Genomic DNA, 24,254 nt, shown 5'->3' with positions numbered 1-24,254 from the left:
AGGATGATACATACATTAGAGGATATACTCTGAGCGTGCATATTGGATTTTTTGGGTAATTGAACTCAGTTTATGTCGTTGGTAGAGTTTGCGTATAATAATAGTTATCAGGCCAGTATTGGCATGGCACCATTTGAGGCACTGTATGGTACGTGATGTCGTTCTCCTTTGTTTTGGGATGAGATGGGTGAGAGGCAAGTTGTGGGGCCAGATTTAGTACAACAAGAGTGTGATAAAGTTCGATTCATCAGAGAGAGAATCAGTGCGGCTCAGAGTCGACAGAAGAGTTATGCTGATAATCACCGCAGGAATTTAGAATTTGAAGTTGGCAATCATGTATTTTTGAAAATAGCTCCGTTAAAAGGGATTATGTGATTTGGAAAGAAGGGTAAACTTAGTCCTAAGTTTATCAGTCCATTTGAGATCCTAAAGAAAATGGGGTCAGTGGCCTACAGGCTAGCTTTGCCACCCATGTTATCTAGAATTCACGACGTATTCCACGTATCTATGTTGAGGAAATACGTTCCAGACCCTTCTCATATTATCAGTTATGGTGAATTAGAGTTCATTGATTCACTGATATATGAGGAGGTACCAGTACAGATTCTGGATAGGAAAGTGCAGGAGTTGCGTAATAAAAGGATTCCTTTGGTAAAAGTTTTGTGGAGGAATCATGCACTAGAAGAGACTTCTTGGGAGTCCGATGAGCAGATGGAGCAGAAGTATCTGCATTTATTCTAAGAGATTTGACAAGTAAAGGTAAGTAAATAGGTAATATTTCTTTTACAGGTACATGTAAAGTTTAGTTAGTAAGTAACCTTTTAGTTTTGGGAGAATTTTATTTTGTTTATGTAATCTCCCAAGAATTGGAATGTAACCACGGTATTCCTCCCCCATAAGTGAGGGTAAGTAATAAAATAAGTAGACCACTTTTCTTTAAGGGATGATGAATTATATGGATAGAAAATTTTGAGGAAGAAATTTTATAAGGAGGGGAGAATGTAGTGACCCGAATAATTATAATATTTAAATGATAATAGAGAGGGAGGAAATAGAAATGGGAGAGGAAAAGAAAGAGGCAGTAGGCCTCATCGACGAACACGAAGTTATAATTGGGCTTGTCGACAAGGGTATGTTTCATCAACGAGAAAATACCGAGAGAGGTTTTGGGAGATTTTGAATTTCATCAACGATGAGAGTTTTCATCGACGAATTGCCTATTGACCTTGTCGACAAGGTGACGTGGCTCGTCGACGAAGGCCAGTGTATAAATAGGGGTAAAATTCATTTTTAGTGGAAAACCTGCGCAAATAACTTCTCTCTCTCCCCTTTACGCCCCTCCTACCTTCTCTCTAAGATCTCGGGCAGATTTTCTACTAGTTCGACGATCTGAAGCCACCACGACGCTCTTGGGAAAGTTCTCTACAAGTCTGCCAGAGTGGATTGTTGGTGGGACAAGTTTGGAATTCATCCCAGATTCAGGGTAAGGCTTTCTACTCAGTATTTGGCCATTTGACAGTTATAGAAAGCGTAGTACACGTAGAAATACTGAAGTTTAATTCTGGGAAAATTTGTTTTCAGGGTGTTGACTAGTGAACCCAGCGGGTGTTGAGTTGATTGTTTTAGGGGCTTTTGTAAGAATCAGGTAAAGGGATAAACTAAGCTAGTTATTTTATGAAAATGTATGTATGTTATTATAGCATCTGATTTCAGGGAAATAAATATACTTTATGTTTGGGAAATAATGTTATAAAAGATGATATGTTTAAATATGTATAAAACCTATTTCGTGTGGCATGAGTGGAATTTATAATGAAATACTGTTTTTTGGGAATATGATAAAAATATGAATATGATTTGCCGTGCTATGTATTTGATTTGCCGGCGTACGGGTCGTGCTATGGATATGATTTGTCAGCATACAGGCGAGCTATGGATGTGATTTGTCGGCGTATGGACTGAGTTGTGGATATGATTTGCTGGCGTACGGGTCGAGCTATGTTAATATATAAAATACCGGCATATAGGCCAATGATTTTATGAAATGTATAAATATGCAAAATGTTGCAATGATACTGATTTGGCAATTAATAGTATGAAACATTCATGTATCACAGTTTGATTATATGTTATATGTTATCAGAACCTGGTTGGCTTGGTTTAGGCTAGCACTTGCATGGTACCGATGTTATGTGTTCATGATTTATCATGATATTTGTGTTAATGCTGCTGTACAGAGTGGCGTGAGGTTGGATGGTTGATGTGGTTTTAAGAAGTGTGAGCACCCCTAGTGTACGAACTAGGTCTAGCAGACTTATCAGACTTACAGACTGTACTTTTGACTTGGCAATGGTCGGTCAACCATTGTCAGGTCCTGCCTACGGGTCACACAACCCAGTCATGTGGGGGTAATACATGACAACAACCAGCTAACCTACTAGGATTGTTTTTGTATTATTATTATATGAGATGAGTTATGCTATGAGAATACAATATGTTTTGTCATGTTGTGATTATACATGTTTTTCCCAAAAATATATATATAGTTTAATTGGTTATGTTCATAATTATATATATATCACAGAAATGTTCATGTTACCACACACTAGTGTTAGTTTATTTCCCTTACTGAGAGGTGTCTCACCTCGAAATTTCATGAACTTTTTAGGAGCCGCAAATAGGAGAGCAGATAAAGTTCCGCTGAGGTAGATACGGATGACCTGTCCTTTATGAAGGGTATGTATTTTGTGATAGGGTCAAATGATTTTTGTGGGAATGACCCTAGGTCTCCTTTTGGGTTATAAGTATAATAACAATGGATGTAGTAACTTTGGTGTTGAGATGGATGGTTTTGTGTTTATGATATTGTGATTTTATGTTTCCTGCTGCGTAGGCTTCCGTTTTGTATTTCTATTATATCCTTGGTACCCACAGGTTCAGGTGAATTATGTTTTTATAGTCCGATTCAAGTGTATTGACAGTATTGCATATTTATCAGATAGTTGTACCCACCTTTTACATTTTTCTTATGTTTACGCTCAGTTTATATGGGCGCCCCACACAGGTGACGTTTTGGCCGACCTACCGGCTGATTATGTAGCTGGGAGGGACCTGTGGGTAGCCCGAGTGCCACTCATATGTTTTCATATTTTCGAGTGACATCTCCCTGACCAAGTGATGCGTCAGTTTGGCTATCGACGGGACATTCCCGACCACTTTTTGAAGTCGGGGGTCGATGTACGTGGGGATGACCTACACAAGATTGATGGCCACGGTCGGGGGAACACGGATTGGGCTGCCAAGCACGTGATGTATGTGACTATGTGGAGGCATCGACAAGAGTACATCATACAGGGAGTGGAGGCAGATGGTCCGATGGGTCCGAAAGACCCATATTATACGTGGTATAGGTCCATCACACAACACTTCTTGAATAGGACCACAGCGGTCTACATGAGCCTTGTAAGAATACTCTAACGTACACCTAATTTTTTACTATCTACGTTACGATGTCAATATGGTAACGACTTCTTTTGTATGCTGCAAGCGGACGTACTACACCAGGTCGACCTACTCTCTTCAAAGCCCGCTGTCCAGATTTTAGTGAGAGTAGTTTTGGACATTGTCCACAAGGACAGACGACGGATCCCTATACCACGATCGGCCTTGGCACCATAAGGAGGTCGAGCAGCTCCAGTACGAGGACGTCGAGTAGCTTTCTCCAGTTGTCCGTCGAGTCTGGCCTTCTCGCCATTCGTTGTACAAGCGGAGTATATATTTGGCCCATCTGCACCGTATGCCCCATCGATAGCCTCCAATATTGCAGGCCTGTCTAGTAGACAGGAGAATACCCTGTCTAACTTTGCCGCCATGCCGTCGATGTCATACCTGCTAGACAACCCTCTCGATGCGGAGGAGGTGGATGCACCCGCTTTTGCCACCTCAGACTCGTCCAGAGACTTCATACAAGTTAGCTCCCCTTCCGCTTTGCATGGATATAGATGATACAGTACCTATTGGCAGAAATTAAAGACATGTATCACATCGACGAGCCCAGATACCAGACGCGAAGGAGCAGCCAGGAGAGGGCAGACGCAGACGGCAGCCACCCTGACACCAAAGACGACCTCCCTACAGCACCGAGTAGTGGATCATCATTTGTATAGATCATCATTGTATTATTTCATTTGTACAACATATATTTGTTTATTATTTCATTTGTATAGATCATCATTGTATTATTTCATTTGTACAACATAAATTTGTTCATTTTTTCATTTGTACAGATTATCATTGTATTATTTCTTTTGTACAACATCTATTCGTCCATTTTTTTCATTTGTATAGAACATTGTTCTATTATTTCATTTGTACAACATTATTTTTTTTTTCTTTTTTCAATTGTATAGAGCATCGTTGTATTATTTATCTATAATTAGAAATATTTATTCATTTTCCACATGATGTATATGAGAATGAAATTTGGTTATGACAAGTGTGAATGAACATTTTGAATGTATATGAAAGTTGTGAATGTAACATTGTGAACACATTGGTATCGATTGTTTAGGATAAATGTCTTCTTTGAATAGGTGCATGGATGGATATGCTCAATTTTTAAAGGGGAATGCCAAAATTTTTACACTAATTTGATACGTTTAATGTGTATGAAAGTTATGAACATATTGGTATGGATTGTTTAGGATAAACGTTTTCTTTGAATAGGTGCATTGATGGATAGCTCAATTTTTAAAGGAGATTCTGCCAAAATTTCTATAGTAATGATGCTTTATATAAATTTAGCCCACACTACGCTAAATGTATATCCAAATTTGAGTTCCAATACTCAGATTACTATTATTCATATTATAGAATATTGGGTCAACAAAATAAACAACTCAATATAACAGTCATACGTTATAAATATACACTAATAAAAATATTGTTTTTATGTAAAACTCTCTAATAACCATTATTTCAGAAGCTTCAACGGCCCGAAATTGTCTTCCAGTGAACATGAGTTTTACAATAATTTTCTACCTTTTTCCCTTATTCCTCCCCACTCTTCCTCCTCTTAGGGTATGTAGCAGTCCCTATATTGTATCCCATTGGGCATATACCATCGTTTATGTCAAAACGATTCATGCTTGCAAAGTAGGTCAAGAATTGCAAGCTTAACAATTATAAATTTAAAATATTTAACATTTAATAATTTATTAACTGAATTGATTGAAGACAATTATAAGAACCCGATTCGTGATAAATGGATTAAATTGATTAAGAGAGGGGTAAAAAGGTAATTGTGCAGACTTCGTCGACAAGGCCATCATTCGTTGACGAAGGAAAGTGGCTCCTCATCGATGAAATTCAGAGGCTCGTCGACAAGGGAATGCTAAGAGGTTCGAAAAAATTGGAAATATCCAGCTCGTCGACGAAATCGTCGTCTCGTCGATTAGAAACCCGGTGAACTCGTCGATGAAGACGTCATCTCATTGACGAATCCACCTGAGTCAAAGGGCTATAAATATCCAAATGAGTTGCTTCCAAGCTAAGTTAGCGTAAAAATCTCTCCCTCTCTCCCTAGAACTTGAAGCTCTTTCTCTCTCTCTCTCTCTCTCTTGATTTCTTCATTGGTTGTCGCCTGATTCGTAAATCCAACGTTACTGCGAGGATCAGGGAAGGATTCTCTACGTTTCTAGCGGATCGAAATCTCGTTTCGAGTAGTTTTGGGTTTCGGGCCAAAATCGAGGTAAGGCTCGGTTTTCCTTTCTGACTCTAAATATGTGTAGTAGTATGAATTGTAAGCATGTATTGTACTATGGTTTGTAGGTTTTGAAGTCTCGGTTCGTAGTTTTGGGGACTATAGAGTTCATAGTTGGAATTTGGGTTAAGGTAAGGGGATTTAGTTTATATTAGTTACTTTTCGAAATTGGGATCAGTAAGCTTATAGGCTACGATCGTATGTATGTTTTAGTAACTTATTTTGGGAAATCTATTGGGTAAAATACAGGATTTTTGGGTTACAATTTTCTGGAAAATTTGGGGATTTCGGGTATCATCTCTACTTTGTTTGGAAAACTGTTTGTTTTGTTTAAACTGTATTATTGAGATGACTGTTATCCATATTTGTATAAAACTGTATACTTGAATTGGAAAACGATATGATTTTCCGTAAGCCAAATAAGTGTGGTATGTATGGTTGTATGTAATTGTTCCAGGTATTTTGTAAAATAGTTATGTGGGGCCTATTACTGTACGCTGATGAGTATAGAAACATGAGTTTCAAAATGATTTCAGGTTTTGTGAAAACAGTTATGTGGCGGCTAATTACCGTATGCTGCGCCATGTACCGGTGTCAAAACCATGGGCGAGAGTGTCCGGCTCTATATCTGAGGGTGTAAAATATCACTTGTATCCCGACTGGTCACCGAGGGGTGTGAGCTACACTGTATTGGCAATGTAATCGCTGTGAAGCTTTGGGTTTCATGGTGTAGTTGCGTATTAGTGTGAGCTGCATCGTATTGGAAATGTAATCACTGTGAAGTTTCGAGTTTCATAGCGTAGTTGCGTATTAGTGTGACGACACTGACCGTATGTTTTGGGTATCATATGTATTGGAATGGATTTGTGAAAATACTGGAACTGTATGGAACTGTATGGAAATATTTTCGAACTGTATCGTATTGTATAGTGTTATGTTTTACTTTAAATAACACAGGTATGCCACACACTAATATAACCTGCTTTCTTCCTTACTAAGAGGTGTCTCACCCTGAATGTACGTACAAATGTTTTCAAGTCCATCAGGTAGCTGTAATTAATATCCTAGCATTTGGAAGCGAAGGTGTCGTTAGCTACTGCTAGTGCCTGTTAGGTACAAGTTTTTGTATCCGGGTTGTCGGGATGGTTTTTGTAAACACCCGGAGTATGTTTTGTAATTATGAGAATGTATATCCTAATTTTATATAGACTCTGGTATGGTATTGTGCATGTATAGAAAGATCGTATTTCGCTGTGTATCTGATGAGTATGGATGTATATGTTATGATTGTAAGGGCATCTGTGTACCCCACGGGGTGGGACCCTCTCTTGGTGTTGTATCATGTAGTTTTATTTGATACAGAGACATGTTAAGTTACTATATTCACACCTAGGACCCATCTGTGGGTTCGGGGCGTGACAATTGTATTATATTAAAATTTTATAAGACCATAATAATATTATGTTTGTTTAATAAATTACAAATGTCAATTAAAAAGTTAATTAACATAAATTTTTACACTTCTAATAGATATTTTAAAAATAATTATATTTCAATTAAAATCATGTATAGATTTTTTTCTAATTAAAATTAATTAATATTAACGCAAAATATTTATTCAATTAATATAATTTAAAATTTTCTCTTATTTTATTAAAATCTATTATTTTAAGATAATAATAGAGTATGATTATATTATATTAGAAGGGCATCATTGTCCAAAAGCCAAAATAGTGAGGGCAATTTGGTACAAAAAGTATTATTCCCATAGGAATGAAATTCCTATGAAACATATCCATGGAGGGACTGAGGGAGGTGGGAATAAAATGACTTCATGAGAATCCTTTCATCCCTAATCATGTGAGCTTTTATACTACACAAATACCCATACTCAAATAAATGCGCGAATGAGATACACGATCATCACATTCTCGGGAATCTTGAAAGATGCCGCAAGCCAAACACCCCCTAAAAATTATTAATAACATGCTTGTTAAAGCTTATACCCAATAACATCGCAAAATTAACGGAAGAATGCACTTCTTTTCTACACAATTCATTGAGGTTACATTTGATTGACATGATGTCTGTTGCAACCAAAAATTGAAAGACCTTCACGATCCTTGATCACGACCACCTGAAAAGAGATAAATAAGCAAGGCTTGGAGGACCCGGGGTGTACTCTGGGGGATCGCTCCGATGCCTAAGTCAGGGATTGACTTGAGAGGTTTTTTATGCAACAGTAAAGTAGAGTTTAGAATGAGATACCTTAACCTCTTCTCTGAATCCCCATTTATAGTGATGGAGTTTGACCCAAGGGTGATGTGCCATTTATTAGCGAATTATGGCACAAACGTGAATCGCTCCAGTTATTATAACGTTGGCGTAGATTGCTCTAATCATCATGGAGCTGGCGTCAATTGCTCTGCCTAAACAGTTGACTCAGGTGGTAATTGCCCTCATCAATGCTGGGCTCTAGTCTCCTTTGGATTTATGGTAAGTGATATATTTGAGGTATATCAGTTGTCCCCCCATCAGTTTCGAATTTTTGAAGCTGGCTACCAAAGTTTGAAAGTTGTATATATATATATATATATATATATATATATATATATATATATATATATATATATATATTTTGTCAAGCAGCTCTTCTTGAGGCATTTTGGGCTGCTTGTGGTTTCATGAGTCATGCTATTCTTTTTTGTCATTTCTGGCCTAATGAGTTGTGCTCATATTTTGGGCTATTTTTAGGCCTCATGAGCATTGGTCGTCAGTTGGGCCGATTCTTTTTTGCCTAATGAGTTGTGCTCATTTTGGGGCAGTCTTCTAGCCTCAAGAGCGTTGCTCGTCAATTAGGCCGATTCTTATTTGCCTAATGAGATGTGCTCATTTTTTGGACAGTCTTCTAGCCTCACGAGCGTTGCTCGTCAGTTGGGCCGATTCTTCTTTGCCTAATGAGATGTGCTCATTTTTTGAGCAGTCTTCTAGCCTCATGAGCGTTGCTCGTCAGTTGAGCCGATTCTTGTTTGCCTAATGAGATGTGCTCATTTTTTGGGCAGTATTCTAGCCTTACGAGCGTTGCTCGTCAGTTGGGCTGATTCTTCTTTGCCTAATGAGTCATGCTCATTTTTTGGGCAGTCTTCTGGCCTCACGAGCGTTGCTCGTCAGTTGGGCTGATTCTTCTTTGCCTAATGAGTCGTGCTCATTTTTTGGGCAGTCTTCTGGCCTCACGAGCGTTGCTCATCAGTTAGGCCGATTCTTCCAAAAAATGAGCTGCTATATCTTCAATGACATTTTGATAATTTATGATGCTGGGATGGTTGTTCAATTCGACAGGTTCTTGCAGTTTTGATTTCATTGGGGTTAAAGATGTGAGTTATGGTATTTTCAATATCAGTTAGGATTCTTAATCAGTTCGAGATGGATTTGTTTCAAAGGGTTCAGATGTGTATGCACCAAGTGATCAATCATTTATGGCAAAAGGAACTGCAAGTAAGCGTGCAATGTTATAGATTTCGCAGACTATTTTTGTGTTGTCTGTGTCATATGTGGGGTCTATAAACTTATATTATTCAATTGTATCTCAGTTGATTCGTGAGTCCCATGTTGGATGGGGTTATGAGTGCAATGGTAGATTGAAGTTTGAGATTGAGATCTGCGAGATGTCTACCATTGACGACGGTGATTTTGTTACTGTTAGTTTTGATTATGGTGTGGATTGTTCAGCTGATTGGGCTCTAGGTGCTCGATAGAATGTCACTAAGGAGCTTGATTTTTCTGTTTGAGGTTTTGCCAATTGCAGTTGCTACAATTATGCAATTTCAGTGTGCATTGCAATATCAACTCAAATTTCCAATTGTAATTTCAAATTCACTATTTAGAGCACTGTTCAGTGCACATGAATGTGCAAAAGTCATTATTGTTGACCCCATGGTACATTCGGCTAACCCATTGGAATTTTAAAGTTTGGCTTTGTTTATTTGACTGGCAGTGTAGCTGTCATGACCCCACTATGCATTTAGTGCATAGGTCACTGTTCAATCAATTAAATATCTTGAACATCCTAGTAATTATTATTAGTCATTAAGGCGGAGATCTTCAAGCATTGAAACTATGACATCTATTTATTTTATTTTATTTTTTAAATTATTATTATATGATGGAGAAAAAATCATACCTTGAGAATAGGCACGTTGGCTACATAAATCTTGTGCATAAAAACATCAATTGTAGTCGGATTCGTATTAGATCCGGAATTTCCCAATATCGCAAGCTGGGTCCCGATTATTCGTCCGTCAATTTTATTACTTGGCTTTTTCAATGCGAGTAAAGCGTCATTGATGTGCTTGAATGTAATAAACCCGTACCCTTTACTTTTCCCGGTGACCTTGCCAAGGATCGCGATGGCTTCTTCGAGGTCACCATAGGTGGAGAAGAGATTGTGGAGGTTCTTGATGGTAGTGTCCCATCCAATTCCGTGAATGAAGAGTTTACACTAAGTAGGATCCCAATTGGCAATGGATCAGACGGCATCGAGTACGTCTAGGTGTCGGACGATGGTATTTTGGACGATCTTAATTGAGCCAATGCATCGACCTTCAATTATCTGATGTAATCATGATCAAGGATTGAAAGAGAAAACCTCTCAAGAAGTTCCCACAGACGGCGCCAACTGTTGCAACCAAAAATTGAAAGACCTTCACGATCCTTGATCACGACCACCTGAAAAGAGATAAATAAGCAAGGCTTGGAGGACCCGGGGTGTACTCCGGGGGATCGCTCCGATGCCTAAGTCAGGGATTGACTTGAGAGGTTTTTTATGCAACAGTAAAGTAGAGTTTAGAATGAGATACCTTAACCTCTTCTCTGAATCCCCATTTATAGTGATGGAGTTTGACCCAAGGGTGATGTGTCATTTATTAGCGAATTATGGCACAAACGTGAATCGCTCCAGTTATTATAACGTTGGCGTAGATTGCTCTAATCATCATGGAGCTGGCGTCAATTGCTCTGCCTAAACAGTTGACTTAGGTGGTAATTGCCCTCATCAATGCTGGGCTCTAGTCTCCTTTGGATTTATGGTAAGTGATATATTTGAGGTATATCAATGTCTATTCCTAGGCATAAAGTGAAATAAGATGAGAGTGTAATTTTCTTTAGGATTGCAATAAATCTTTAGTCAGCTATCAAATCATTATATTATGACTATTCTCTTCCTAGGAACTGACATTTTGTGAACTAAATGGAGATATCTTGGGTGATCTAGGACATTGACCTAATTGCCCCAGAAAGAAAAGGACCATAGGCTATTAGCTTGCAGGAAAGGCACTTGCAATGGTAATCACATAAAAAAAAATGTGAATTATAATCAAATAGAAGTAAAGGATATACAATCGTTATTACTGTTAGCTTATGGAACTCGATTAGGTTTTTGAACTGTTCCTGCTGGTCCAAACTCTACCAGCAGAGGCTTTATAGCAGGAATAAATATTTCGTTGTAAAAAGAGATAATATCAATGTGCTCCTGCCCAATTCTCTGTTTCCAAACCATTCAAACATTCAATCTTTAATGGAAAATTAAGAGCTTAAGAGATAAAATTAAGAAACCTACCCCACTGCGATTTGCTGATGCCAAATCAACAAACACACTATCAAAAATCTGTGGTTTACAGTGTGGTTGCTTCCTATAGTTGTAGATGATTTCTCTTAAGGTCAGGCTCATTTGAGATATCTACCACAAAGAACATAAAGAGAGTAAATATAAAATAAAGAATTGAACAAAAGCACACAAGTTGTCACATGTTACAAACTGCAAATCTTAGCAACTCCATAGAAACAATAGAGGATGATCTGGTCAATATGACGGTTAAAGAAGAGAGAAGTCAGTTGACCGAGGATTTGTTGAACAAGACAGTACACATTCTCCCTTATCTGTAGAGACACTTGAATGGACAAAACTGTTAGACTCTATTTACATCCAAGATTTTGTGGAAGGGAAGGAAGCCAAAAGAAATAAAAAAACGATGACAAATTAGAATTATTAAGATTCTTAATTAACAATTTCAATAATAATTATTTTTAATTAATATTTAAATATTTTCTACTCAATAAAATAATAGAAGATTTCCTTATTTAATTAAATAGAATCTTGCTATTAGTGTATATTTATAATGTATGATTGTTATATTATTTTATGATAAAAATAATATTTTAACGAACTTACAAAATGTAATTTATTCTATGTGAAAATTTAAATAATAAATAATTCTTCTCCCCAATAATTTAATTAACCATTATTATAATAAAAAAAATAAAAAAAATAGAATACAAAAAATTAAGATAAACATTGGTAAATTTCGCTACAAGAGAAATTTAAATGGCAGTCCAATTTGATCTAGACGCGTGTTAAGACAAAAATCTCGACCAAATAGACCAAGTAAGGACGAGACACGTGGCAAATCTCGTTACTTCAAAATTACGTCCCATGCAATATTTAATGTATATATATATTTAAAAAAAGGCAACCGGGAAAAAACCCGTGAAGTCTAAGTACACACAGAGAGAGGGAGGGATGGAGAAGATAGAGCACAGGACGGTGAGGACGAACGGCATAAACATGCACGTGCCGGAGATAAGGAGAAGGGCCGGCGGTGCTCCTCATTCATGGCTTCCCTGAGCTCTGGTACTCCTGGCGTCACCAGATGGTCTTCCTCGCCTCCCGCGGCTATTGCGCCCTCGCCCCCGACCTCCGCGGCTACGGCGACTCCGACGCCCCGCCGTACGCCGCCGCGTACTCGGTGCTCCACATCGCCGGAGACCTGGTGGGGCTCCTGGACTCACTGGGGCTGGAGAAGGTCTTCGTCGTCGCCCACGACTGGGGGGCCATCGTCGCCTGGTACTTCTGCCTCTTCCGCCCCGATTGGGTTGCCGCTCACGTCAGCCTCACCATTCCCTTTCGCCCTCCCAGTCCCCTGCACAAGCCCTTGGAATCCATGCGCGCTGCTCTCGGTGATGATCACTACGTTTGCAGATTTCAGGTCCTTTTTTTTTTATTCGTATAATTATTATAACCTGTTTTGAAATTTAAATTTGTATTTGTGTGAATCGACAAAATCTAATACTATTTTGTATTAAATCAATACAAATCCAAATTAAGTCCTTAAAATTATGCTCTTTGAAGAAATACAAAATATATATTTTCAATTTAATGTCTAATAATGACTTGTATCGTTTTCATTCAGATATGACCATCTGCTTTTTAGATTTGCAAGATTATGTTTTGAAATTTGGCCTTGCAATAAGTCAAAACCCTAGGTCCCATCTCGTGAGAATCATTAATGAGCAATATCTCTACTTTAGGCAGGGATACCATCTATGCTTGGATTTTCTTGGTAAGTTCCTTGTGGGCAGCGGTAAGTGGGGTGAGAAAAAGCACTCTGTTGTCTTGTATAAACATTGAATACATTATTGTAACAATGAATGTGATGATTTTTTAAAAGAATAACAAATTTTCAAGTAACTATGTTATCAACCTAATAGTGGTTGTGACCTCAACCCCCACCTCAGAAGGAAAGAAAATTGATGCTAAATTCAAAGTGGGAAATAATGCAAACCCACAAATTATGAATCTTCGCATCCAAAAATGGTTCATAATTACTCAAACTCCGAGTTTGGAATTTTGAAATTTGAACTTTAAATTTTATTTTATGTGGGTTTTAGATTAAATTCAGTACCCCAACAATATTGATTTTTGTCTAAACCCTTAAAATTTAAATTCAAAACCTGAAATTCATGCTCCTAAATACAACTTAAAGTAAATTTCAGCTCAGGAAAATTTTGTTTTCATCTTTTTTGAAGTCAAAATTATATGTTGTTTGGAATTAAATGTATGTGCCAAGGCAAGGGGGAAAACTACTCAGATTATGTGTTGTTATATTACCCGAGATTGCAAATTGTGCTCTCAATTGTTCACTGTCTCAGATGTTAATTTGTTCTTGATTGTCATAGTGATTCAAATCCCTTTTAATTCTCCTTGTTGATTTACTGTTAATCCATGCTAATTAGAAAGTTTCCCTTGTTCGCAAACTTTGTGTACAAATCCATTTTTCATAGTCTTGTTATTACCAATTGTGCGGCAGAAACCTGGTGAAGCAGAAGAAGAGTTTGCACGCCACAGCACTGTAAACATGATCAATAAATTTTTCTCGCTTCTAGATCCACGTCCGCTCTGTGTGCCGAAGGAAAACAGATTTGGTGGTTCACCCAATGACCCGCTTACCTCACCCTCTTGGCTCTTAGAAGAAGATGTCAACTACTGTGCCAGCAAATTTAGCCAGAAGGGCTTCACTGTAGGACTCAACTACTATCGCTGTCTCGATCTGTATGTCTTCTGCAACCTTTTTGAATTGTAATATGTGAATTGCAGAGCACACAGAATTGATTATAGACAGTCGACGAGAAACCTTTCCACCCAAATGATGAATCAAATATCAAAACACCATATACTAAATGTTCATAAGAGATTCCACCTTCTGTGCTTTAGATGATAAATCATTTCTTACGGGAATAGAAGAATTCACCTCCTGTGCATTCCATTGTTATGTGCTGAAATTTATTGCTTTTTACCAGCATGCACTGCTTAGAAGAAGATGAAATTCGATCTAGGCATTAGAACCGAGACACACAAATTGCTTGAATCATATATTAAGAAGAACTTCTATGCATAAAACAACTCTCTCTCTCGACTTAGCCTTTCCATTTTGGAACAGTTTTATGGTCTAATACATTTGTTTGCCCCTTCCGGCCATTGCGGGTTGTGTTTCATTTTTGCAGAAACTGGGAGCTCACAGCAGTATGGACTGGAGCACAAGTGAAAGTTCCAACAAAGTTTATAGTTGGGGACCTGGACCTTACATACAACACCCCAGGTGTGAAGGAATACATACAGAGTGGAGGCTTCAAGAAGGATGTGCCATTGTTGGAGGAAGTTGTGGTAATGGAAGGAGTAGGTCACAACTTTGAATCCCCCTTCTTCCCCCAAATTTCGAGCCAAATTCATCGCCTTCTCCGGCGTTCAATTCCAAATCAGAACCTTCTTCAATCCCTGAACCCTAGCCTCCTCCTTCTCCGGAGAGCTGCTCGGCCTGTTGCAGCCATAGCCCATCCCGAAAGATCCCGCGCATCCCAACCCTCTCTCCTACTCGCATACCCAGCCTCCTCCTGCTGTGTGCGATTTGACAGATTCACTAGCCGCAACCACAACCGGTTGCCCATCTCGTCGCCTGTTGGATCTCCAGGACATTTGAATTCCTCAATCAGGTATCTCTCTTCAACCATCGCACGGTCTAGGGTTTCACTGAAGTTAGGCGCCTACGATGGCGGTGCTCGCCGGCCCTTTGGTGGATCCTCCACCAGTGGGGTCTCTTTCGAAAGGTGGTTTAGGATTTTTGTCGTATGCCCATGTAGTATTACGTTCTCATGCTGTTAACCCGTCGTCTTCCTCTTTCAATCTAGCCATGAGATATCCTGTTGATGTAGATGGAGATATTGGATTCCTTTTCTTTGAGGCTGAGATGAACAAAGTGGCGGAAGATTTCCGGTTTACGTTAGTTTTGAAATTTTTGCGCTCTAGGCCATCCATTGACGTTATCCATTTGAATATCGTAAAGTTTTGGGGCTTTTCAGAGATCCCTTCTGTTAGTTTCATGGATGATTTTCACGTACTGGTTCAGATGAATAATGAATGAGATTTTCTTCATGGATGGTCTCGTGAAGGAAGGATTTTGGATGGATTTCCGTTTCGTTTTTTTCGATGGACAAAGGATTTCAATCTGAAGCAAGAACCATCCTTGGTCCCTCAATGGTTATTTCTCCCTAGTCTTCCGATGCACATGTACAGGCCTGATTGTTTACAGATTCTAGCCACAAGATTTGGTCGATTTCTAGGAACTGACAATGCTACGCTTAACCGAACTAGGGCTACGGATGCGAAAATGTGCGTGGAGGTGGATTTATTGGCAAATCAGGTGGATGCTTTCCTGATTGTTGTTTCTGCAAATTAGAAAATTTGGCAGGAAGTGAGGTATAAAAAGTAATGATTTTATTGTGAGAAATGTCATAGACAAGGGCATTCAAAGGTGGTATGCCGAGTGGGTGAAAGGAAACAGAAAATTGGGGATATATGCAAGGATACGAAAAATGCTAAACAAGAAAATTCTGAACTTCTTTACCTTTATTCAAATGCTTCACACGCAAACTTCTTGTCGATTTTCTTGTCTAGCATTTTTCGTATCCTTACGTATATCCCCAATTTTCCGTTTCCTTTCACCCACTCGGCATACCACCTTTGAATGCCCTTGTCTATGACATTTCTCACCATAAAATCCTTGCTTTTCGTACCTCACTTCCTGCCAAATTTTCTGATTTGCAGAAACAACAATCGGGAAAGCATCCACCTGATTTGCCAATAAATCCACTTCCACGCACATTCTCGCACCCGTAGCCCTAGTTCGGTTAAGCGTAGCATTGTCGGTTTCCAGATATCGACCAAACCTCGTGGCTAGAATCTGTAAACACTCAAGCCTGTACATGTGCATCGGAAGACCAGGGAGAAATAACCATTGAGGGGCCAAGGATGGTTCCCACTTCATATTGAAATCCTTTGTCCATCGAAAAAGACGAAACGAAAATCCAGCCAAAATCCTTCCTTCATGAGACCATCCATGAAGAAAATCTCGCTCATTATTCATTCGAACCAGTACGTGAAAATCACTCATGAAACTAATAGAAGGGATCTCTGAAAGGCCCCAAGACTTTATGATATTCAAACGGATAATGTCAATGGATGGCTTAGAGCGCAAAAATTTCAAAACTAATGCAAACCGGAAATCTTCTGCCACTTTGTTCATCTCAGCCTTAGAGAAAATGAATCCATTATCTCCATCTATATCAACAAGATATCTCATGACTAATTTGAAAGAGGAAGATGACGGGCTAACAACATGAGAATGTAATACTACATGGGCATACGACAAAAGTCCTGAACCACCTTTTGAAAGAGACCCCATTGGTGGAGGATCCACCAGAGGACTGGTGGGCGCCGCCATCGTAGGCGCCTAACTTCAGCGAAACCCTAGACCGTGCGATGGTTGAAGAGAGACATACCTGATTAAGGAATTCAATGTCCTGGAGATCTGGCAGGCGGCGAGATGGGCGACCGGCTGTGGTTGCGGCCAGTGACTCTATCGAATCGCTCACAGCAGGAGGAGGCTGGGGATGCGCAGGATCTTTTGGGATGGGCAACCGGCTGTGGCTGCGATAGGCAGCGAGCAGCTCTCCGGAGAAGGAGGAGGCTAGGGTTTCCTAGCTTAATTAATTCTTGATATGATGAGGTCTCATGACTGATATCTGGTAGGAGTACATATAAATATTTATGCTCCTAGTGCTTTGGCACAACATAAATTCTATTTACTACAAACTATGTGAATTGGAAACAGAAATGAAAAATTCAATGGGAATAGGTCATGTTTGCAGATAAAATTGTATTGATTTACAATCAAAGATGAAGTAGACTTTCAGTTCTCTTTCATGTAAACTGTACAGCAATATGTATGTCTGAACTTTGATGTTACAAAATTTTTGGATGCCCAAGAGGCCTCATATTTTGGGCTAGTGATTTAGGATGTTGAGAAAGAGATTGTCTGGTTCTTATCAAGCTTCTGAAAAGCATTCTAGTCCTTCAAGATCTTGATTGCTTGATTCCAACTTCCCTAATATTTTCTGCGAAGTCTCAACATGCTTGCTGATAGAGTTTACCCCCTTGCAACTGATGAATGTATGCAGTGCAGCAGTCACCATGTGAAATTCACTGGTATCCAATTCTTCTTCCTAATACTGTGAGTTTCGGGTGCATCAACTTGGAAACCAAAGACCACCACTTGGCCTTGATATTTCACCTTTAGCCCAGAAATGTAGGCCAAGAGGGATTCAAACACAGGGAAAGTTACTGCTTCCAACTCTGTGAACATGCTAGCCATGATATATATGATGGCTTGTACCCAAAGGAGAAAAACTGCATTTATTTTCCACACCCCTTAATTTCCTTAGGCACTTCCCCGAGGTCAACTAGTCCCGCCTCGCCTTCCCTGCAGAATAGATTGAAGCTCTTGTGTACTTTCCTTTGTCTGGAGCAAGGCATCCTTGGCAGTGGCATATACATCCAAGCGCCTATGTCTTTTAGGTTCAAAAGGGAGGCTGCCCTTGAGAGAAAATGAAGGTTCAAAACTTGAATGTACTGCAAGTCAGTCAAGCAGTTTGCCTTCCTAGCAATCTGCTCAATATATATAACATTGAGGATGGAAATGAAGACACGAGGAATCTCAATGAGAGGTATGCAACTTGATATTGATTCAGGTTTGGGGCTATCTCAGCGATGTTTGTGCAGTGTCTTCCCCCTACCAGGCCAACCAACTTATCATCCCACTGTTTAAATTTGCAAAATTATAATCCTGTCTGGATATTACATGGTATTACATTTTATATCTTAACACAGATCCATAAAAAATGCTATACATGAGTGATTATATATATATATATATATATCTTTTTTTTTCTTCTTCATCGATTAATTCCCTCAATGATACCTCATCTTGCTCTATAATTTCTTAATTTTGAACTATGAAATTCATTGCTCTGTAGTATTAAAAAATTAACTATATGTCTGGTACCTAGTGATGGAATGGGAGTTAAAAATTTTCATTTGATTCCTCTATGTTCTCTATTCATTTTTTTTTTTGAATTTCATTTCATCCCATCTCTCAAACCAAACGTTATGTAAACTCATGATCCTGGATATTAGGAAAGTTTTGCAAAGAAAGCTGCATCAGATGTTTCATTTTTTGTTGGGCATCATTTTAAATTTAATTACATTCGGGTGGTCAGGTTCATCATCTAGTCAACTTTTTCAAATCTCACACTTGTTTTTTGTTCTTCCTATCTGTTATACAATATAATGAGTAAACATTTGTGTTTATTTAATCTGAGATTTCTCAGGCTTTTACATACTGTATGATTGTTTCTATTTTGGGTTCTGTTTTTGCTTTGAGGTTTGATCTGTTTAAATAAAAAGAAATAACAGCTACATATTTCCCTGCCACACATATTAAGTATGCTTCTCAAGGATAAAAGATCACACTATGATTTTGATCGCAATGATTACTACATTTAAAATGAAGATGAGATAAATTTGCTTTTATTTTTGTTGTATACTCTAAATTTTGTTTCCTTTTCTTCTTTATGGTGAAATTCTAATAGTCCCATGACACCTAAGGTTTCTCCTATGAACTTCAACACTGTTTTCTGTACGAGAATAAAATGGGTTGGGATTGGATCAGAATTAAAAATTAGATGACTGTACTTACAATATTGTATTTTCTAGTCCAGCTTGGGTGATTCATAGTAGTTTCAACTTCTAAGATGTACCAGAGGGTCCAAAGCTCTGTGATTACGTAAAATTGTAACTTCCTATGACCAATCTAATTATTTATTAATCTATTTGTAATGTGGCATCCGAGTCTCTTTCAAGCCCAACTAATTCATGGGATGGAGGGGCCTTCCTTTAATTCTCACCTTCCTCGAGGTAAGGTACAAGATTTGACCCCCCAAACAAACAACCAAATATTGTTCTTGTTTTTGCTAATGGGGCAACTCATGAGGTTTAATAGCATTTTTATTTGTTTTCTTGATGGGATTTTTCCATTTTATTTCTTAGACCAACAAGTTTTGTTCTGGTGTCATGGATGATACAATTTTATTCTAGTTTTTGTTGGAGATATATGAACACAAATTCATGCGCATTAAAAGTGGAAAACTCATGGCTGGTAGAAATATATATGAGTATTTATGTTTGCAGTTCTTGGACACAGCATTAATTCTTTTACTACAAAATGGAAATAGGTCTTGTTTGTAGATAAGATTGTATTGATTTAGAATCAAATATGAAATACACTGGCAATTCTATTTCATGTACACTGTACAAGAATAACACTTATGTTACAAAATTTTTGGATGCCTAAGAGGTCTCATATTTTGAGCTAGTGATTTAGGATGTTGAGAAGAGATACTCTGGTTCTTATTAAGCTTCTGAACAGGCAGTCTAGTCCTTCTTCAAGATCTTGAACTCTCGACCCCAACTTTCCTAGTCTTTTCTGCACATTCTCAACGTGCTGGCTGATAGATTTGCCCTCTTTGCAACCAATGAGAGCACAAAGCGCCAAAGCCACCTTCTCAAATTCACTAGTATCTGTTGCTTCTTCCTCGCATGCTGTGTGTTTCCTGTGCATCAACTTGGAAACCAATGACCAACTGCTCAGCCTCGACTTGACCTTTAGCCCAGAAATGTAGGACAAGAGGGATTCAAACACAGAGAAAGTGACTGCTTCCAAGTCTGTAAACATGCTAGCCATGGCCACAATATCATGGCTGCTGTCCAAAGGAGAAAAGCTGCATTTGTTTTCCACACCCTTCAATTTTCTCAGGTACTTCTTAATTCCCCTCTTCCTCTTCTCACCCAAGGCCAAGTAGTCTCCTATCTTGTCCGCCAGTCCAAGTTCACCACCCCGCCTTCTCCGCAGAATCGATTGAAGTTCTTGTGTGCTTTCCTTTGTCTGCAGCAAGGCATCCTTGGCAGTGCCACACACATCCAAGAGCCTAAGGGATCCATCCAATGCATTATCAACAAATTGTTTGTGGCACTCTTGGGCTGAGGTTTGTTGTTGGATGTGTGGCAATAAAAGCAAATCATGGGCACAGTCGAACAAATCCATAAGGACACCTATCTTTTCACATGTTGATGATAGTGTTGAAGAGCTAGTGTCCTCACAAGCTCTCAATCTGCACAAATGCTCTTCAAATTGAAGGTTAAGTGGGTGAGTTCTTGAAGGTAGACTGATGGAGCGTACATGATAATTGGCTTTTGGGTTCAAAGGGGAGGCTGCCATTGAAAGAAAATGAAGGTCTAAAACTTGAATCTGCTGCAAGTCAGTCTAGCAATTTGCCTTCCTAGCACTGGCATCTGGTCTATATATATTAATGTAGGGATGGAAAGAAGACATGAGGAATCTCAAAGAGAGGCAGGCAATTTGATTTTGATTCAGATTCAGGGCTATCTCGGCGATGTCTGTGCAGTGTCTTCCCGCCAGCAGGCCAACCAACTTATCACGCCATTGTTTAAATTTAGAAAGTTACAGGCCTATCTGGATATCATGTGCTGTTGCATTGTATATCTTGCACAGATCCATATAATATGCTATGCACGAGTGAGTTTGTATTTGTGTGTGTGTGTGTGTGTGTATATATATATATATATATATATATATATATTATTCTTCAACACTCAATCATTCATAACATGAATTCTTATTGAACTTAAACACAATGTCCACCCACCACCAATATTTCAAATGCAAACAATTTGAGGTACACGAGTGGCACTACTGGCACCTTGTTTCCACTTGCACAATAAATCAATAATAATAATCTTGGTTATAATTTTATATTTACTTTTCGGGCTTAAAGAATCATTAAATTAATGAAACATTAAGAATCTTAACCCATCTTGGTTAAGATGTGCACACCTACAATTATAAAGTTGTGTCTTGTACTAGTAACATTTGAGGTTTTTTTTTTTTTTTTTAAAAAAAAAGACTTGCAGATGGTGTTTAATTATTAAGGTTTACTTGAAGTGGTGCAGGAGAAAGGATTTGCCATGCCACCTATAAATGCAAACTTTTAAATTTATTTACGGAACAACTGATGGAAATTTACAAGGTGATGTAGTAAGTTTGATCTTCATCATAAACTACATTTTTCTTGAAGAGTTGATTTAGAAAGATTAATAAGACTTATAGTCACCAATTTTCTTTCTTTAGTTTTGTGCCACACATGATGAGTAAGAAGAGATTCTTAGTAATTTTTCTTATCTTTTTCTACCTGGCAAAGTAAAAAAGGGATAATGATTTGAGCAAGTGTCATGAAAGAAGATTAGGTTAGGTGGTTTAGTCACATCAAATCTTAGAGAATCAATGACAATTTAAAATTATTGGTATTATGTGATTGTTAAAATAGATAATTATTACTTTGGATTTCTTACTTTGTGCTTGAGGTCATATTTTTTGGCTGAATTGAATATAATTTTATAGTATATTTTGTTTAATCCTATAAATCTAAATCAAAGTTCCGAATTCTAGGCTTCCAAACACAAGGGTAGTTGTGTTTGTGAGCTTGGATTCTGACCTTAAATTTTGATTTTGTCTAGGTTAGAAATTAAACTAAATATTGCAATTTAATAATTGCAAGATAGGAATTTAATAATGTAATAGACCATTTAAAACATATGTGGTTAGACAACTCAATCTAATAATTTCTTGTTAAAGTGACTGTTAACCTCACTTGCAATTTAATTGGTGGAGAGGAAAATTTAGAATATCTAAAATCAAAGCTCTGATGGAGACAAGGAAGGAATCAGTGCTGCCACTGTGTTTAATATTCTATGCCTTGAATTACATATGTAGCCACATCCTCTTCAATGCTTACTGTCTCTTTGTTGTGTCTAAGTAAAACAAACACTGTGTTCAGTTTGGAAGGGAGGAAACATTGAGCAAACAATGCCTGAAGCATTGGGTAAATCCAAATCAGTATCATGTGATCACGTGATACACTAGTAATGTGTTTGGCAGCAAAGAAAAAGAAAGAAAATGCAATTACTACTTTGTACTCATAAATTATAAATGTATATATCCCAGGAGCATCATGAGAGATTGGTTTATAGAACTCTATCTGTTATCTGGGCCTTCTACTACTGTTCTGTCAGATTGTGCTGATCATTTCCAAGGATTCTTCACTTTGTAGCTGCAAGAACAACTCCTATAGCTGCTACTGATGGTAGATTTCTATATGATTTTAATCTTGATGCTTGCTACATTTGAAATGCCAGTGAGAAAAATATGCTTTTAGTCGAAACTAATCTCCTCTATTTTCTAAATTTATTTTCTTTTCATCTTTCTAAATGAAAATTCTAAGTCATGTGACACCATAATTTTCGCCACCACAGATAAAATGACTTTTGGTGAATCTACTCACAATATGGTAGTTTCAACTTCTAACTTCTAAGATGGAGGATAGAGGGTCCAAACTCTATGGTTACTTAAACAGTAACTTCCCAAGAACAATTCACTTGTGTAAGTATTAGCCTTCCTAGCATGAGGGATGCATCTTGGCAGTGTTGGAAATTTTTATATATGTGCGTGGGTGATCTTCATGATCACATAGTGTGTGTGCCTACATATAAATAATTAATTAAATGTATATATGAAGGTACAATGACCAAAATCAAGTACCTTATTTATTGGTATATAAGACACAATGACCAAAAAAAAGTCTCCTAATCAAGATACATTGAAATAATGGAGATGCATTGACCAAAATCATGAATCTCCTTAATTAGTGTATCATTAAGAAATGTATCACATTTAATTAATGTACATTCACCTTGAAGGAAAGGAAAAATCATATGTATGTTTATGACTCTTTGATAAATTAAGTTACTTATGAATTTCTATATAAAAGGCTCTTGATCCCTCTCACCACTCAATAATCAAGTTTGATAGAATCTCCATCGTTATGCCAACCATGAGAGTGAGTAAGGGAAGAGAAGATCAAGTAGTATTCCGTATGATAGAAATTTGATCAATAAGAATAAAAGAAAAGAAGAGCTAATTGCATTGAAGTTCAATTGTATCGGTGAAAATATTGTAAGACATATTTTGAATCTCTTTCCTTATCTTTATCATGATTCATAAAATAAGCTGAAGATCCTTTTTATAAAAAAATTTATAATAGGCAAGACACAAACTGGGTGTGGACTCCACAACCAACCTCGTGTCTTGTCAAGATGCCTCCTAGTATACCATCCCTAGGAAGGCTAGCATTTTAATTTTGTTTATATATTTTTTCTGTAACATAGTATCAGGGTCCCTTCTGGTCCCTAACTAATCCATGGGATGGTGGAGCCTTCTCCCCACCTTCTTCAGGTAAGTAGGTTCGAGATTCAGTCCCCTTGACCAACAACCAAAATTGTCCTTGTCTTTGCCCGTGGGGCAACTCCTGAGGTGTTTAGTGGTTTTTTTGTTTGTTTCCCTGTCATGAGTTTAGTTTTTTTTTTCCCCTGGACCAAGAGGTTTTATTCATATACAATTGTTTAGTTTACTGTCACAGGTTTCACTGAAAGATGACTTCCCATTATGTTTTAAGATGTGCTTAGTGCTTATTTTGTTTTATCTTGATTTTTGTGGTTGTCTGTTCCTACTACTTTGTTAATGATGCTTATCTTAATTAAAGAAGAAAAGAGAAAAGTTGCTGGTTAATAATCAAACAACATCAAATGAGATGTAGAACAGGAACTGGATCTGCTGCGGACATCTACTGTAATTAAAGA

The 24,254-nt window shown here is 37.9% G+C and overlaps 1 protein-coding gene and 1 pseudogene across 1 annotated transcript; one reads left to right on the top strand and one right to left on the bottom strand.

Annotated features, from left to right (window-relative positions):
* Positions 1–12,335: 12,335 nt before the first annotated feature.
* Positions 12,336–14,291, top strand: LOC131155579 (uncharacterized; annotated as a pseudogene).
* A 3,362-nt stretch (positions 14,292–17,653) lies between these two features.
* LOC131155578 (uncharacterized) lies at positions 17,654–21,087 on the bottom strand. Its single transcript, XM_058108804.1, has one exon. The coding sequence runs from the start codon at positions 20,758–20,760 to the stop codon at positions 19,855–19,857; it is 906 nt and encodes a 301-aa protein (XP_057964787.1). The 5' UTR covers positions 20,761–21,087; the 3' UTR covers positions 17,654–19,854.
* Positions 21,088–24,254: the final 3,167 nt, after the last annotated feature.

This window comes from Malania oleifera, chromosome 5 (genome assembly GCF_029873635.1).
Source record: "Malania oleifera isolate guangnan ecotype guangnan chromosome 5, ASM2987363v1, whole genome shotgun sequence".
Classification (NCBI taxonomy): domain Eukaryota; kingdom Viridiplantae; phylum Streptophyta; class Magnoliopsida; order Santalales; family Ximeniaceae; genus Malania; species Malania oleifera.
This window is presented reverse-complemented; position numbering and strand designations above follow the sequence as displayed.